This window comes from Primulina eburnea, chromosome 9, assembly GCF_022965805.1.
Source record: "Primulina eburnea isolate SZY01 chromosome 9, ASM2296580v1, whole genome shotgun sequence".
NCBI classification, from domain to species: Eukaryota; Viridiplantae; Streptophyta; class Magnoliopsida; order Lamiales; family Gesneriaceae; genus Primulina; species Primulina eburnea.
Window position 1 is genome coordinate 1,997,549 of NC_133109.1, and position 13,482 is coordinate 2,011,030.

Sequence of the window (13,482 nt, forward strand, 5' to 3'; positions counted from 1 at the left end):
GTATATATTATGTATTTATTTGATAATTTATCTTTTAATAAAAATTAATATGATTTTGTATTTTATCTCATTTTTTCTCTATTTTTTAAGCGTATAGGATGATATGTAGATTTCTAATTATTTTTTCTCTAATTTTTTTTAAAATTTTATTTAGTTTTATCGTGAAATTATTTATGTGATGTGTGTGAAAATTAAAAAAAATGAGATTTTTGTGGGTAAAATGGTAATTTATGTAATATTTTAAGAATTGGATTCTCAATCCTCCCAAAACAATGGGATGTCTTTTCACCCAAATAAAGATTTTTTATCATGTGCTTCTTGATTAATTGGACCCATAAAAAATGAGACAAACATGTGTTTAACAATATATCTTTTGTTTATCACCCAAATAATATATCTGTCTCACAAATACGATCTGTGATACCGTCTCACATAAGTTTTTGCCTAATCATAATGCAATTTAAATTATTTATATGTGCTAATATCATTTATATTAGCGATCGATGCATACGCGTTGCATGAATATAAACATAAATATTATGAAATTTATATGCACGATAAATATTTATTTTAATTATATTAATTTAAAAAATCATTGAGCCATAATTGAAACTGGTAATGAAATGTAAAAGATAAAGGAGATATTTATAGGAAAAACAATTTGAAAAATGAAGATCCTTACATGTATCTAAATAATTTATCTGAATATTTGAAATTAATTTAAACAGAAATGTGAATAGTAATAAACTGTTAGAAAAATGTAAGGACATTAAGTTGTATTTTTTAGATTATGAAAAGAACTTATCAAGAAGTCAGAAATTCAATATTTTTATGTTTTTGTCTTTAAGTATGTCACATAGAACTTGTTTAGTTTGGTTTATCTGATCAATATGATTTACAAACTATTGTACTTATCTTTAGGTTTATTCAGAATACATAAATAATAACAGTTGTGGATTCCAAAGTTTTTTTAACAAAAAACTCTGCAATAAGGAGTTTTTACTATGCTATACCTTTTGGAAAAATTTAGATACATCCTATATAGACTTGCACTCGAATACACATGCCAATGGCATAAACAAAACTCTCGACTGACTTGAACAAGATCTTCCTCAATCATAAAATGAAGTTTTTGGCCCGAGAGCACATCACATGGCATCTTCACTAGACTTGGAGCTATTTAATACTCAAATTCCTGAAGTACTCAGAGTGTTGAACATACAATCAAGCCAGCTATCAGAGCTCAGATATGCTTTTCGAAGATCTAATGCTAACCGCAAAGACTAGTCTAAGCCATCTTCTTCCTTGTCTTCACAAAAGAAACCACTTGATGGAAGTTCCGGTAGTGGTGGTCATTATAGCAGCTCAAGTGGTGGACACAGACTCCGATACTTTTCACATCAATCTTTCAGAAAACAATAAAACAAACAGGAGATAAATTTTTATTCATCGTTTTCATTTGTCTTTAGTTAACTATGCATCTTTTTAATAAAAAATTGTTTATTCATGTTATGTTCATTTTTTATCAATTAAGCCAACAACTTAGATTTTACATCCCAAAAAATGGAGAAATTGTTAAGATAAAATTTAAATATGAGTTTTGATGATCACAAACTAAATTGATACCGAATCAAGTTAAATTGCTAAATGAAATGAACAAATGAACTAAACCAACAAGACTATCGTTGAAAGAACATCACTTGTGCTGATCAACTTCGCTGACATAAGAATAGGCAGACAAAATTCTTATACAAAAATCAAGCTGTCCAACTCAAATGTTCTGCTAAGCATCTTACAACAGCTCGAGTGGAATCAACTTGTTTCCATTTATTTCGTGAGCAGAACAAATCAATTGTTAGATTGATCTGGCGACACTATGAAGACAACATAAAATTAATTCCAAGTTTACTCTAAGAGTTGTTAGCAAAGACATAATAAAGATCGGTTGGTTACTTTTTTTTTTCCAGTTATTGTACAAGGATTTGAATTAATCATTGCTATATTTGAAAACGCGACAATGACACGTGACGTTTTTGGTTTGATTGTCGGCTATCCAGTATATCTGTGAGTACCATATATATTTATTAACATTGATGATTAACACCTATAAAAGGGGAAGCATCAAGAAATGCAGAGATTGATGTTACATTGATCTTCATCATGCATCATAATATCGCACAACATCTTTTACAAGATTCATTCTCAATCTGTTTTTGAATTGCACAAAGTTCTATCAGATCGATTAAGGATTTTTTTGTGCATCTTGTATTCTAACTTATATTTGTTTACACGAGTTGTATTGTATAGTGAGAATCACCGTAACTGTCAAAAGCTTGTTTTGAACAGATCCAGTTAAGAAAAGAGTGAAGAGCTTGTTTTGAACAGATCCAGTTAAGAAAAGAGTGTGCTAAGAGTTCCGATTAGGAAAGAGATAATTCTTAAGTCTGAGTGATTTTGTATAAAGTGTTGTAATAATCAAAGTCTTCTAATGAATCCTGAAAACAAAAGAAGGGAATACATAGTATAATTTTCGAACTTCCATAAACAAATTCTCGCATTTTCTACTTACATTCTACTTTTGTCATGTCTGTTATCATGCGTGATGTTGAGCTTCTAACTTGCACTAATATATTCACTTATTATAAAAAGAAATATTTATTAGTATTAGTATATTTACTTACTATATTAAATATTTGAAAATAAATAAGAAATAAATACGTAATTAAATGTAAAATCTTTTAATTTGAATTTGATTTCTTTTAAAAATATAAATTACATTTGAAGTGTTCATATTATTTATATCATTTTATTTAATTTCAGTTATTATTTTGAGTTTTGTATTTTTTTTCTATATTTAATTATCACTGCTTTCTATAATATCAAATAAAATATATTTTTTATATAGTATTATGTTTTCCAATTTTTTAAAAGTTGTCGTGAATTTTAGTATATTGATGATCCGAAAATTATTATTATTATTTTGTTGTTGTTGTTGTTATTACTACGTATGTTAATTAGAATTTCATTATAAATATTTTTCAACCTTATCTGAAAAATAATTAAAAATTTAATCAAATTTATTCATATAAAAATGAAAAAAATGAATTTTTATAAAATATTTATTAATTGTTTAAAATTTTGATAGAAAGATAATATATTTGACTTTTTAGATACATATTTCTATACTTTTATCAGTAATAGTTCAACTCAGTCAAGAAAAACTAAGTCAATTAACGTTAAAATATTGTTATCATCATAATCAAATCAATAATTTTTTTATAATAATATTTAAAATTTAAATATATGGTTTAATAAAATTTAAAATACTAATATTTAACCCTTGATTGTACTTGTTATAGTATTAATAAGAATATGCCACTAGTTTTGCTTTAAAAAAAAAAGAAAAAAATGTTCAAAAAAAGAAAAGAAAAGAAAAAAGAATATGCCACTAGTAAGTAATTTGGATGCTCTAAAAATACATCAAAAATTTCTCATTTATAGATATTAATAAATTTATTTAATTAATATAAAATATAAATATATTAATTAAATATAAAAGTACTAATAAATTTGAATTGTAAAGCTTACGCTAAATCTCTTAAATTCTCTTCTTCCTCTTTCGCAATCCCCAATATTAGGGTTTGTAATTCAACCATCTCAAAGCCATAGCTTTCATATTTCTGATTCACCCTAAATTATTCAATTTTCCAGATCAAGACAATTTCGTAAATCCAATTGCACGCGATCTTGTAAAAAGCCCTTATTCATTTCAGTTAACCTGATAGATTTTTCTAATTTTCACTCTGTATCGAGCTTCTACCGTGTGATTAATCATGGATGTGGATGGAGGAAGACGAGTTTTCAATAGACTAGGACCATCGTCTTCGAGCGATGGTGGGAGCAATAATAAGCAGCAAAAGGTCTGTTTTTATTGGAGACAAGGGAAGTGCACGAAATTCCCGTGCCCTTATTTGCACAGCGAGTTACCGGCCGCGTCGAATGGGAAGAGGACGGCGCATCAGGGGTTTGGTACGGATGATAAATATCGAGCCGGTGGGGGATTGAGGAGAAGTGGAAACAATAATTATTTTAATAATTACAGTAAAGTGTGGGGTAGAGAGCAATCGCGGCAGCCTGCTACTGACGACAGGACGACGGTGAAAAAGATTGATAAATTGTGTAATAATTGGAAGGCGCAAGGGAGCTGTAGATATGGGGATACTTGTAAGTACTTGCATCAGTGGTCTACGGGAGATTGCTTTTCGCTTTTGACGCCACTTGAAGGCCATCGGGAGGTTATCTTTACTACGTTGCTCATGATTAAAGTATCGTGATTTGTTGTGAATTGGGGTTTGAATTCATTGTGGGATTTTTCTTTAGATCCCGGAGTTCTTTAGTTTGTCTATTTTTGGATGTGTTGCCAAACTCAACCGTGATTTTATCTTGATTAAAAATGAAAAATACCCGAGTTAATATGATTGATATTGCTGTTTTTCCTTAGAAAAAATTGTGTTCGTTTGATGGTTTTACGTGTAATGGATGGATTGTTTTATTGCATTTCGTTGACTTAAATTCTTAGTTACAAGTTATTGAGTCAGCATTACTTGTTGCGATATGTCATAAATGTTGCCTTACCTTTATCTTTAAACATACATTTTTCAATCAGGTTGTTACTGGGATTGCTTTGCCCTCGGGGTCAGATAAGCTGTACACTGGGAGTCAAGATGAGACTATTAGAGTTTGGGACTGCCAGTCGGGTCAGGTCGTTCACATTTTAATTTTTTGTCCTTAACAGTTGATCTTACTTGTGTTTGGAGACCTAATATTTCAAGCGTAGTCTGCAGCTTGCAGATGGTTGTTTACGAGATTTCACAATTTAAAACCAAAAATAAAATAGAATCAACTTGGCACATGTTAATATGTTCGAGATCCTCTGAGCTGAGTAAAATTGGGAGGTATTGTACGTAGATGAAGACTTAATTCACAAGATACAGATGAAGGGATAGAAACTGTAGGATTGGGTTGGTTCATATAAACTTCTATAGCTCTTGGGTCAACTTACATCGCATATTTCAGATATTTTCCAACTTACTTTGGTCTTTTGATTACTGGATTCTCAATAACATTGAACAGTTGTACCCTACAGCTGGCAGGCGTAGTGAATTTAGGTGGTGCTGTTGGATGTATGCTAAGCGAAGGGCCTTGGGTATTTGTTGGTTTAACTAATCTTGTCAAGGTAAGATTAAAAACTAAATGCAGCAACTGCAATTAACCTTGTTTTGGCTCACCGTTATATTACTTTGTTTATTACTCTCTTGTTTGTCTACATTAAGGCCTGTTTCCACTTGCTTCATCAATGTCCTATTATTTTAGTCCCTGGCTTTTTGTGTGCGGTGCTAGGCATGGAATATTCAAACTTCTGCAGAGCTCAGTTTAAATGGACCAGTTGGCCAAGTCTATTCCCTTGTCGTTGGCTATGAGTTTCTCTTTGCTGGTACACAGGTATTTTAGCCTCTTTTTGGGATAACAATATCTATTGCTTTAATTGTATGCTATGAATACGCATGCTATGTTGCTTTTGATGTGTTAATGAATTGTCTGCAGCTTTTTTTTTTATCCATGCCCAAATATTGTCAGTATTGTCTCCTGATTTTAATTGCTAGAGGGATGAGCTATGACAATGCGCATGAACTGAAAGTGATTTTTTGCTCCTTACATTCATAGACAGGGTTGCTCTTCCGTACACCACTAGACCCAATTAATCTGATTGTGCGTATCTACTGCAGGATGGGGCAATATTGGCATGGAAATTCAATGTAGCTGCCAACTGCTTTGAACCAGCAGCATCTCTCAAGGACCACACTCGTGCAGTTGTGTCGCTAGTTGTTGGAGGTAACAGAATGTACTCTGGTTCCATGGACCAATCTATCAAAGTGAGTTAACCTCGCGAGACAGGTTCATTAAGTTTCGTTGCGACAAAATTTCCTGCTAAATTTTGTCCTTAAAATCTTGCTGTGCTGTGTCTGTGTGTGTCGCTCTTATTTTATGAGTGTTATATCTTATATGCTTTATGTTCAGGTATGGAGCCTGGAAACTTTACAGTGCCTACAGACTTTAACAGGGCATTCAGATGTTGTGATGTCCGTTTTATGCTGGGATCAGTTTCTTTTGTCAGCTTCATTGGACAAAACTGTCAAGGTTTGTATTCTTCCTAAAATTTGATGCTCCTCCCATCTGTATCATCTGACTTAGAAATATATCTGTAATAGATAATTGACTTGTCTTTTTGTTGATTTCCCTGCTTTGCCTAGGTTTGGGCTGCTACAGAGACTGGGAATTTGGATGTAACATACACCCATACAGAGGAATATGTATGTTTTTATTTGTTGTTTACACTTATTTTCTTCTTCTTCTGAATGGAATCATTATGTGAGGACAACTGCAACCTCATCTTTATGTTAATGTATTACTTTACTATATTATTAAGGAAGAGCACCACTTAATAATCATCTTGGTCTCTTGGTGTGTTTTTATGTATTCTTCCTAAAGCCTATTTAGACAACCACCTTTAATAATTTTTTATTTTTATTCCCATTTTTCAAAACACTTCATTTAATTAAAACATACCCAATATTAGTTTTTAATGTTTAAAATAATAAAAAAAACATGTAATGATTATATATTTATATCATATTATTATGAAAAAACATAAAATAAAACTCAAAATGAAAAAATAGATAAAGAAAAATTATTTTATATCAAATTTAAAATATATGCATCCAACGCCTGCCAAAATTTGCTAGTATGTATCATAAGTTGGTCAGAAGAAAGCTATAAATTGTCTTATCTTGTAATTTTTGGAATTATTATTCATCAGTTAATCTTGTTATCAACGCTAGGTTTTTTAACTGCAGGGTTTACTCACACTCTGTGGGATGCATGATTCAGAAGGCAAGCCAGTGTTGATGTGCTCTTGCAATGATAACTCCATCCGAGTTTATGATTTACCATCGTGAGTCCATATGCTGATACCTGTCTCTCGTTACATGATGATCCAGGCTTTGATTTTGTATGATCACCCTGAATTCTAGTTGACCCCAACTCTACTCTAAAAACTGAGGCTTGGATAACAATAATGAATATTATCCTGGTTGTTTTTCTCTACTAGATTTTCCGAGAGAGGGAAGATCTATTCCCAGAAAGAGGTTCGCTCCATTCAAATTGGTCCTGGTGGTTTATTTTTCGTCGGAGATGGATCCGGCCTGGTGCGAGTATGGAAGTGGTCAAACGCAAATGATTCTCCAGCTGCAGCATCATGAGATGCAAATGATTAACCATACATCGAGTCTCTTTAATTTTGTCTCGGTGTCTTAATTTTTCCGCTGTACAAGTTGAAGAAAACAAACGTCAGATGAGAGGATGGCTGTTTCCATTTCCCATTTTTATCCATTTTTTTTGGTCCTTATTGGTAGTTTGATTAGAGGACGGTTGAGTAATCTGGATGTTGCCTAAATGTAAGGTGAATATAGAAGATGTGTTTGGTCTTATTCAGGCTTATGAATTTGAGCCATTGTAATTGTTAGTCATGAATAATTGATGCTTTCCTCATCTTAATTTGTCTTGCTTACCAATGTTGGATGATACTAGGAGAAAAGAAAAGTAGGACAACACTAAATTCCGCAGATAAGGCATGGTCGACAATAACCATTTTTCTCGATTTTTAAATAAACTTAATATGTAAATATAAATTTTCTCTCGAAATAAGTATTCGACAAAAATGCGTATGAAACGGTCTCACGGTCGTATTTTGTGAAACAGATATCTTATTTGAGTCATCTATGAAAAAGTGTCACTTTTTATGTTAAGAATAATACTTTTTATTATGAATATCGATAGGATTGATTCATCTCACAAATAAAAATTCGTAAGACTATCTCACAAAAGACCTACTCTAAATATTCTAAGTAAAAAAAAAAAATGATTGCCATTGTTTAAAATGCCCACTGGCAATTGGCAAAACCTAGCCATTATATGTGTAAAGATGAAAAATCACATGGATATTTTCGTTGGTACTTTATTTATATGATATATGGAAAAATAACTTCTTAACTTAATATTACTCATCATATGACCTCCACTTAATTCTCATGACTTAAATGTTATATAATATTAGTTATTTTTTTTATAGTATAAGGATGATATTGTTCCAAATTTTCATAATTTATATATATATTCAATGACATAAAAATTGAGGCACATAATTTTTGCAGTATCACACAAAATGAACTAATTATTTCAAAAAAATATATATTCGTATTTAAACTCCTATAAATTAATTGTGTGTTTAAAATAATATAGTGATAGAGAATATCATCAAATATGTTATTAGGACTAATTTTTATAGTTTACAATTTTTTTTTTAAAAAAAAAGTGAGATGCAGAATCAAAAATAACAATATAAAATATGTGTTATGTGCGAATGCTCGCGCGTACTGCATGCCAGTATAACGACACGAAAAGGGGAGAAACCAAGATGGAGTCTAGTTCTTTTTTTTCCTCTTATTGACACCATTTTTACACAACTTTCTACAGATTAAACATGACCTTGATAGCATTACCCCCACGTGCACTCGTTTCGAAGGCGTCTTCAAGCTCCTTCTGAGAGAATCCGAACCTGTGGGTGATCAATGGCTTCACGTCTATCTTTCCGCTCCTCAGAAACTCTATGCACAAGGGCCATGTGTTCTTGTACCGAAATATTCCCACCACGTCGATCTCCCTGTAAATTTTAAACTTGACCACATCAATTATCCTATGCGCCTCAACAAGAAAGATAAAATGAAAAGAAATGATGGATAGATGCATTATTTTGAGGATAAAAGGGATGTGTGATCAGATACCTTACAGCAGCGGGGGCGAGGGGGATAGTCATCTCAGAGTGCCCCATTCCCACAAGGCAAACTTTGCCACCTGATGAAGTGGCACCTAATGCAGTCGACATGGTTTTGGTGAATCCTGCACAGTCAAGAGTAATGTCGATTTCTGCTCCCATTGCTTTCTTGATTTGCTCAACTTCTGCTGATACAGCCTGTTTAAAATTAGCTGTCAGATGTTATCGCGATAGAATGTATGAATAGAGTCACACGTCTGCTAATGTACCAAAATCTAGACGTAACAATGTATACTCAAATCTTTTAAATCATAAAACATCTCAAGCATTCATGTTTCAACCATTGTCACACATAAACAACACAAGTCGGAAGAGGTAATTGCCTCTGAACATTATGCAACTGACATTTTTCAAGAATAACCTGAATAAACGAAATTCATTTGCAAAACAGCGAGAGATACTAACATTCATGTTAGTTGAAACTTTGACAGTTTCATCAGCTCCAAGCTCCTTCGCAACAGACAGTCGATGATCATCGACATCTACAATGACAATTCTTGGAGATCCAAAAGCACGTGCAGTAAGCAATGTTACGAGTCCTATTGGTCCTGCACCCATCACCAGCACATTGGTCTTGGGACTAACATTGGCACGACGGCATGCATGAACCCCAACACTCAACGGCTCACACATTGCTCCCTCCTCCAAACTCACATTATCAGGGAGTTTAAAACATAAGTCTGCAGGATGCACAATCTGCAGTTGTGTCAAAACACAAAGATTAATATCATCACTCCACCATTTCAGAGCCAATTTGAATAAAAAGATAGCAGAAAGCTTAATTCAATGTTTTATTTGCAACAGATTATTCGATACTATATATATATATAGGACAAATCCCTTGTCACAGTAACAAGGGCTGCAGATTGCAATAATGGTGCGATGCAAAAAAAATTTAAATCATAATGGTCTAATACATAAACAATCATCAAAAAAAAAAGAAAAAAAGAACATGGACAAATATTACTCCCGGATACTGTATATTAAATTGGAAAGAATAAAATGGAAGCAACTTTACACAAAACCATAACGTTCAACACACCTGATTTGCAAGGGAGCCATGAACAGGGGGAGTAGCAAAAAACTTCATCTCGGGGCAAAGATTATACCGGCCTTCCTTACAAAGATTACACCGCCAACAACTGATCCCTGGTTCGACCGCCACCCGGTCACCGGCAACTAAATGCTTCACCTCAGTCCCAACTTCCTCAATAATACCAGCACACTCATGCCCAATTACCATTGGCTCTTTCACAACAAAATCTGCTAATTTCATCTCCTACAATTTGAGAAAGCAATGACCTTTAAGATTGTTCAAATTAAACAATTTAATGAATTCGTAAATAAAATCTGATTCCCCGTCAATTCGAGCATCACAAAGACGAGATATCCACACATCAAAAAGCCAAAAGACTATGTTCAAGTCACAAACACAGGCAGACCCCAAGAACAACATATCTAGGTGAAATTCAATATAATATATATTACATGTGCGTAGTGACCGAAAAATTCTATTTTTCCAGAATAGGGAAAGGGTTTCACCTTGAGATAATGAACATCACTTCCGCAGATACCCACAGCTTTCATTCTAATTCTAACATCATGAGGACCTACGAACAAACAAGAACAGACAGATTGAAACACGTAATCAAATAGTACGTGCATACACACTCACGGGAATTCCCCAATCATAAAACTGAAATTTGAAACAGATCAAACAGAGAAAAAGATCAGTGAATACTAAAATACCAAGAGGTGGAAGCTTAAAAGGTAGAATCTTGAGATTGTTAACACCAAGAAGCCAAGCTGCCATGTTCTCTTCTTCACCATTTTCACGAGACATCCCACCTTTGCCCATTTCTGATATCTGCCTCTGCTCGGATGAATGAAGATACAACAAAGTTTAGTGCAATATTTATTGGATTTATCTTTAAATAAATAATAAAGAAAGATGGATTCTTTACCCGTTCGTCACTCACTGCCAGCTTTCATGTCGTTTGTGCGTTGTTCGTTTTCAGCATTTACATTATAATTGATGATAACGATGGTAGAAGATATCTATAATTTTGAGTCAGCCACTTGCTCACATAAAACCAAACATCTGCCTTTCATAAAATCAAACATTTTTATCTCCATTTGTGCATCCGTATGCGCCACGTGTTTGTATAATTTATTTAATTTATATTTAAATAATAAAAAAAATCTACTTCAAACGCTATGTCCTTTGGTACGACCATACATAATATAGAAATCACACTTAAAAATAATGGACAATTAGTTAGAACAGCTGGTGCTGTAGCGAAACTGATTGCAAAATAGGAGAAATCCGTCACATTCAAATTACCTTATGAGGAGGTCCTTTTGATATCCAAAAATTGCTTAGTCGGACAATTGTGGAATGTTGGGATGGACCAGAAAAATTTGGGTAGAGCCGGATCCAAGCGAAATAATGCAAACTCATATTGTAATTTGCAATTATTATGTTTAAATAAAGGTGATATCATAATATAAAAATCAATGAGAAATTAAGTGGGGTATATTCAATCTAGAGATTTAATGACTTTTAAATGATAAATTTCCGTGGATTTAGTAGATTTTTATTGACTCTTATGAAATCTTACAGATTTGTGAACAGAATTTCATAGACTTTTGTAGACTTTTTGTGCAGATTTGTGAACAAAATTTCATGAACTTTTGTAGACTTTTTGCAAGATTTTGATAGATATTTGCAAATGTTTTCATTGATGATGCAAATTTTGTACTTTTATGATATATATATATATATATATATATATATATATATATATATATATATAATTTCTTTGAACTAAAAATTATTTAACATAAATAACATCTTCACTTTGAAATAAATTTACTTATTTAAAAAGTGAATATGTTTAATATGGAAAAAAATCACAATTAATTTAACAAAATCAAAATTTCAATCCCTATTTCTATTCAACATGCATAAATGATTAATCAATAAAATTTTAATTTATAAGCATATATAAAAATTTAATCAATATCGATAAATAACTAATCAAAACATTATGAAATTTAATAAATTTTAAGCAGTTTTTTATGAAAAAAATCTAAGATTCGTTATTGTCAATATGATCAACGTCACTCCACATTCGATTTGCTATTTTCTCGTTATTGTTCTTCAGTGTCAAATATTTTATCAAAGTTGTTATCCTCGTAAATTTGTTCTGATGATAGTTGTGGAACTTCATTATCTGTTTCAACTTGAAATTCATCAGATCGACACTCCTTTCGAAGAAAATTGTGCAATTCAACACAAGCCAATACGAGCTCCGCCTGTGTTGTATATGGAAATGGAGGAGCAGTTTTGAATATTTTGAACCGCGATTTAAATATACCAAATATCCTCTCAATGACGTTTCTCAAATAGGCATAACGAAGATTGAATAACTCTTTTGCATCTTAAGGGTGACAAATTTGGTCAGTGAATTCTTGGAGAAACGAACACCTCTAAAAGGAGCCAATAATTGACGTCGATTTGCATATCCACAATCCACAAAAAATTTTTTACCTAACAAACAGTATTTATATAATCAAGAAATTAATAGATAATATATATAATCTTAAAAATTACAAAATTTTAAAATAAGTAGCATATAGAACAAAAAAATACCTTGTAGCACCTTAAGCCCGTTATTTCTTGATAAACATATGTTAATATGTTTGAATCATGGGCATATCCTTCCCACTCACTGAGCACATATATAAATTCTAAATTAAAGTTACAAGGTGCTAAAACATTACGAGAAATTGTCCCGTGACGATTACGATAACTGTTAGTATTACGTCCATACACTGTTGCTGGAATATGAGTTCTATTAATAGCCCCAATCCATCCTACAACAAGAAAAACGGAATAAAAATAGTGGTACTAATAATAATAATATCAAAAAAATAATTTCATTACTTAATTTAAAATAAGGATAAAATCTTGTACTTTCTCTTATTCTTTCTGGCACTGCAGACCCAGGTTTGACCATCATATCTACTGCAATGCTATTCAATGCTCTCAACACATTGTTGAAGTTTTGGCTAGTATTGTATTGTGATCGGCCAAATATTTTACAAATCAAGCAATATCGAGTATTTTGACCGACAACAAATAAGCATTTCTTCAATACAAATGTATCTTGTATCTTGCAATAATGCTTTTTCTCTAAGGATGTTGCACAGTTTTAAAAATACGTCAGGGTACATTTTATAGATTTCTCGAAATTTTGTTTGATCTTCTTTTAATATTTTATGAATATAATCATATCCACTTGAAGTTATTGGTCGTCTATTTAAGGGACGATGGACATGTTTGCAATTCATGTTAATTATATGCTTAGTTAGCATATAGATGATCCCAAGAATTTTCCTCAACAAATAACTAACAATTTCGTGTAGTTCTTCTTCAAATTCCTCTTCTTCCATTTGATCTTCTACTTCATATATGTTGATATATGACATTTAATGAACCACCTGATATCAGACAAAGAGTTAAAATA

At 32.1% G+C, this 13,482-nt stretch overlaps 2 protein-coding genes across 2 annotated transcripts; one reads left to right on the plus strand and one right to left on the minus strand.

Annotated features, from left to right (window-relative positions):
* Positions 1–3,584: 3,584 nt before the first annotated feature.
* Positions 3,585–7,614, plus strand: LOC140841070 (zinc finger CCCH domain-containing protein 48-like). Its single transcript, XM_073208239.1, has 9 exons — positions 3,585–4,295; positions 4,667–4,762; positions 5,147–5,236; positions 5,401–5,502; positions 5,787–5,933; positions 6,079–6,198; positions 6,312–6,371; positions 6,915–7,012; positions 7,169–7,614. The coding sequence occupies exons 1-9, from the start codon at positions 3,834–3,836 to the stop codon at positions 7,317–7,319; spliced, it is 1,326 nt and encodes a 441-aa protein (XP_073064340.1). The 5' UTR covers positions 3,585–3,833; the 3' UTR covers positions 7,320–7,614.
* An 817-nt stretch (positions 7,615–8,431) lies between these two features.
* LOC140841071 (sorbitol dehydrogenase) lies at positions 8,432–10,997 on the minus strand. The gene is made up of 7 exons (XM_073208240.1): positions 10,915–10,997; positions 10,700–10,823; positions 10,493–10,560; positions 9,993–10,229; positions 9,356–9,646; positions 8,901–9,088; positions 8,432–8,779 (listed from the first exon to the last, which is right to left on the minus strand). The coding sequence occupies exons 2-7, from the start codon at positions 10,806–10,808 to the stop codon at positions 8,587–8,589; spliced, it is 1,086 nt and encodes a 361-aa protein (XP_073064341.1). The 5' UTR covers positions 10,809–10,823; positions 10,915–10,997; the 3' UTR covers positions 8,432–8,586.
* Between the last annotated feature and the right edge of the window lie 2,485 nt (positions 10,998–13,482).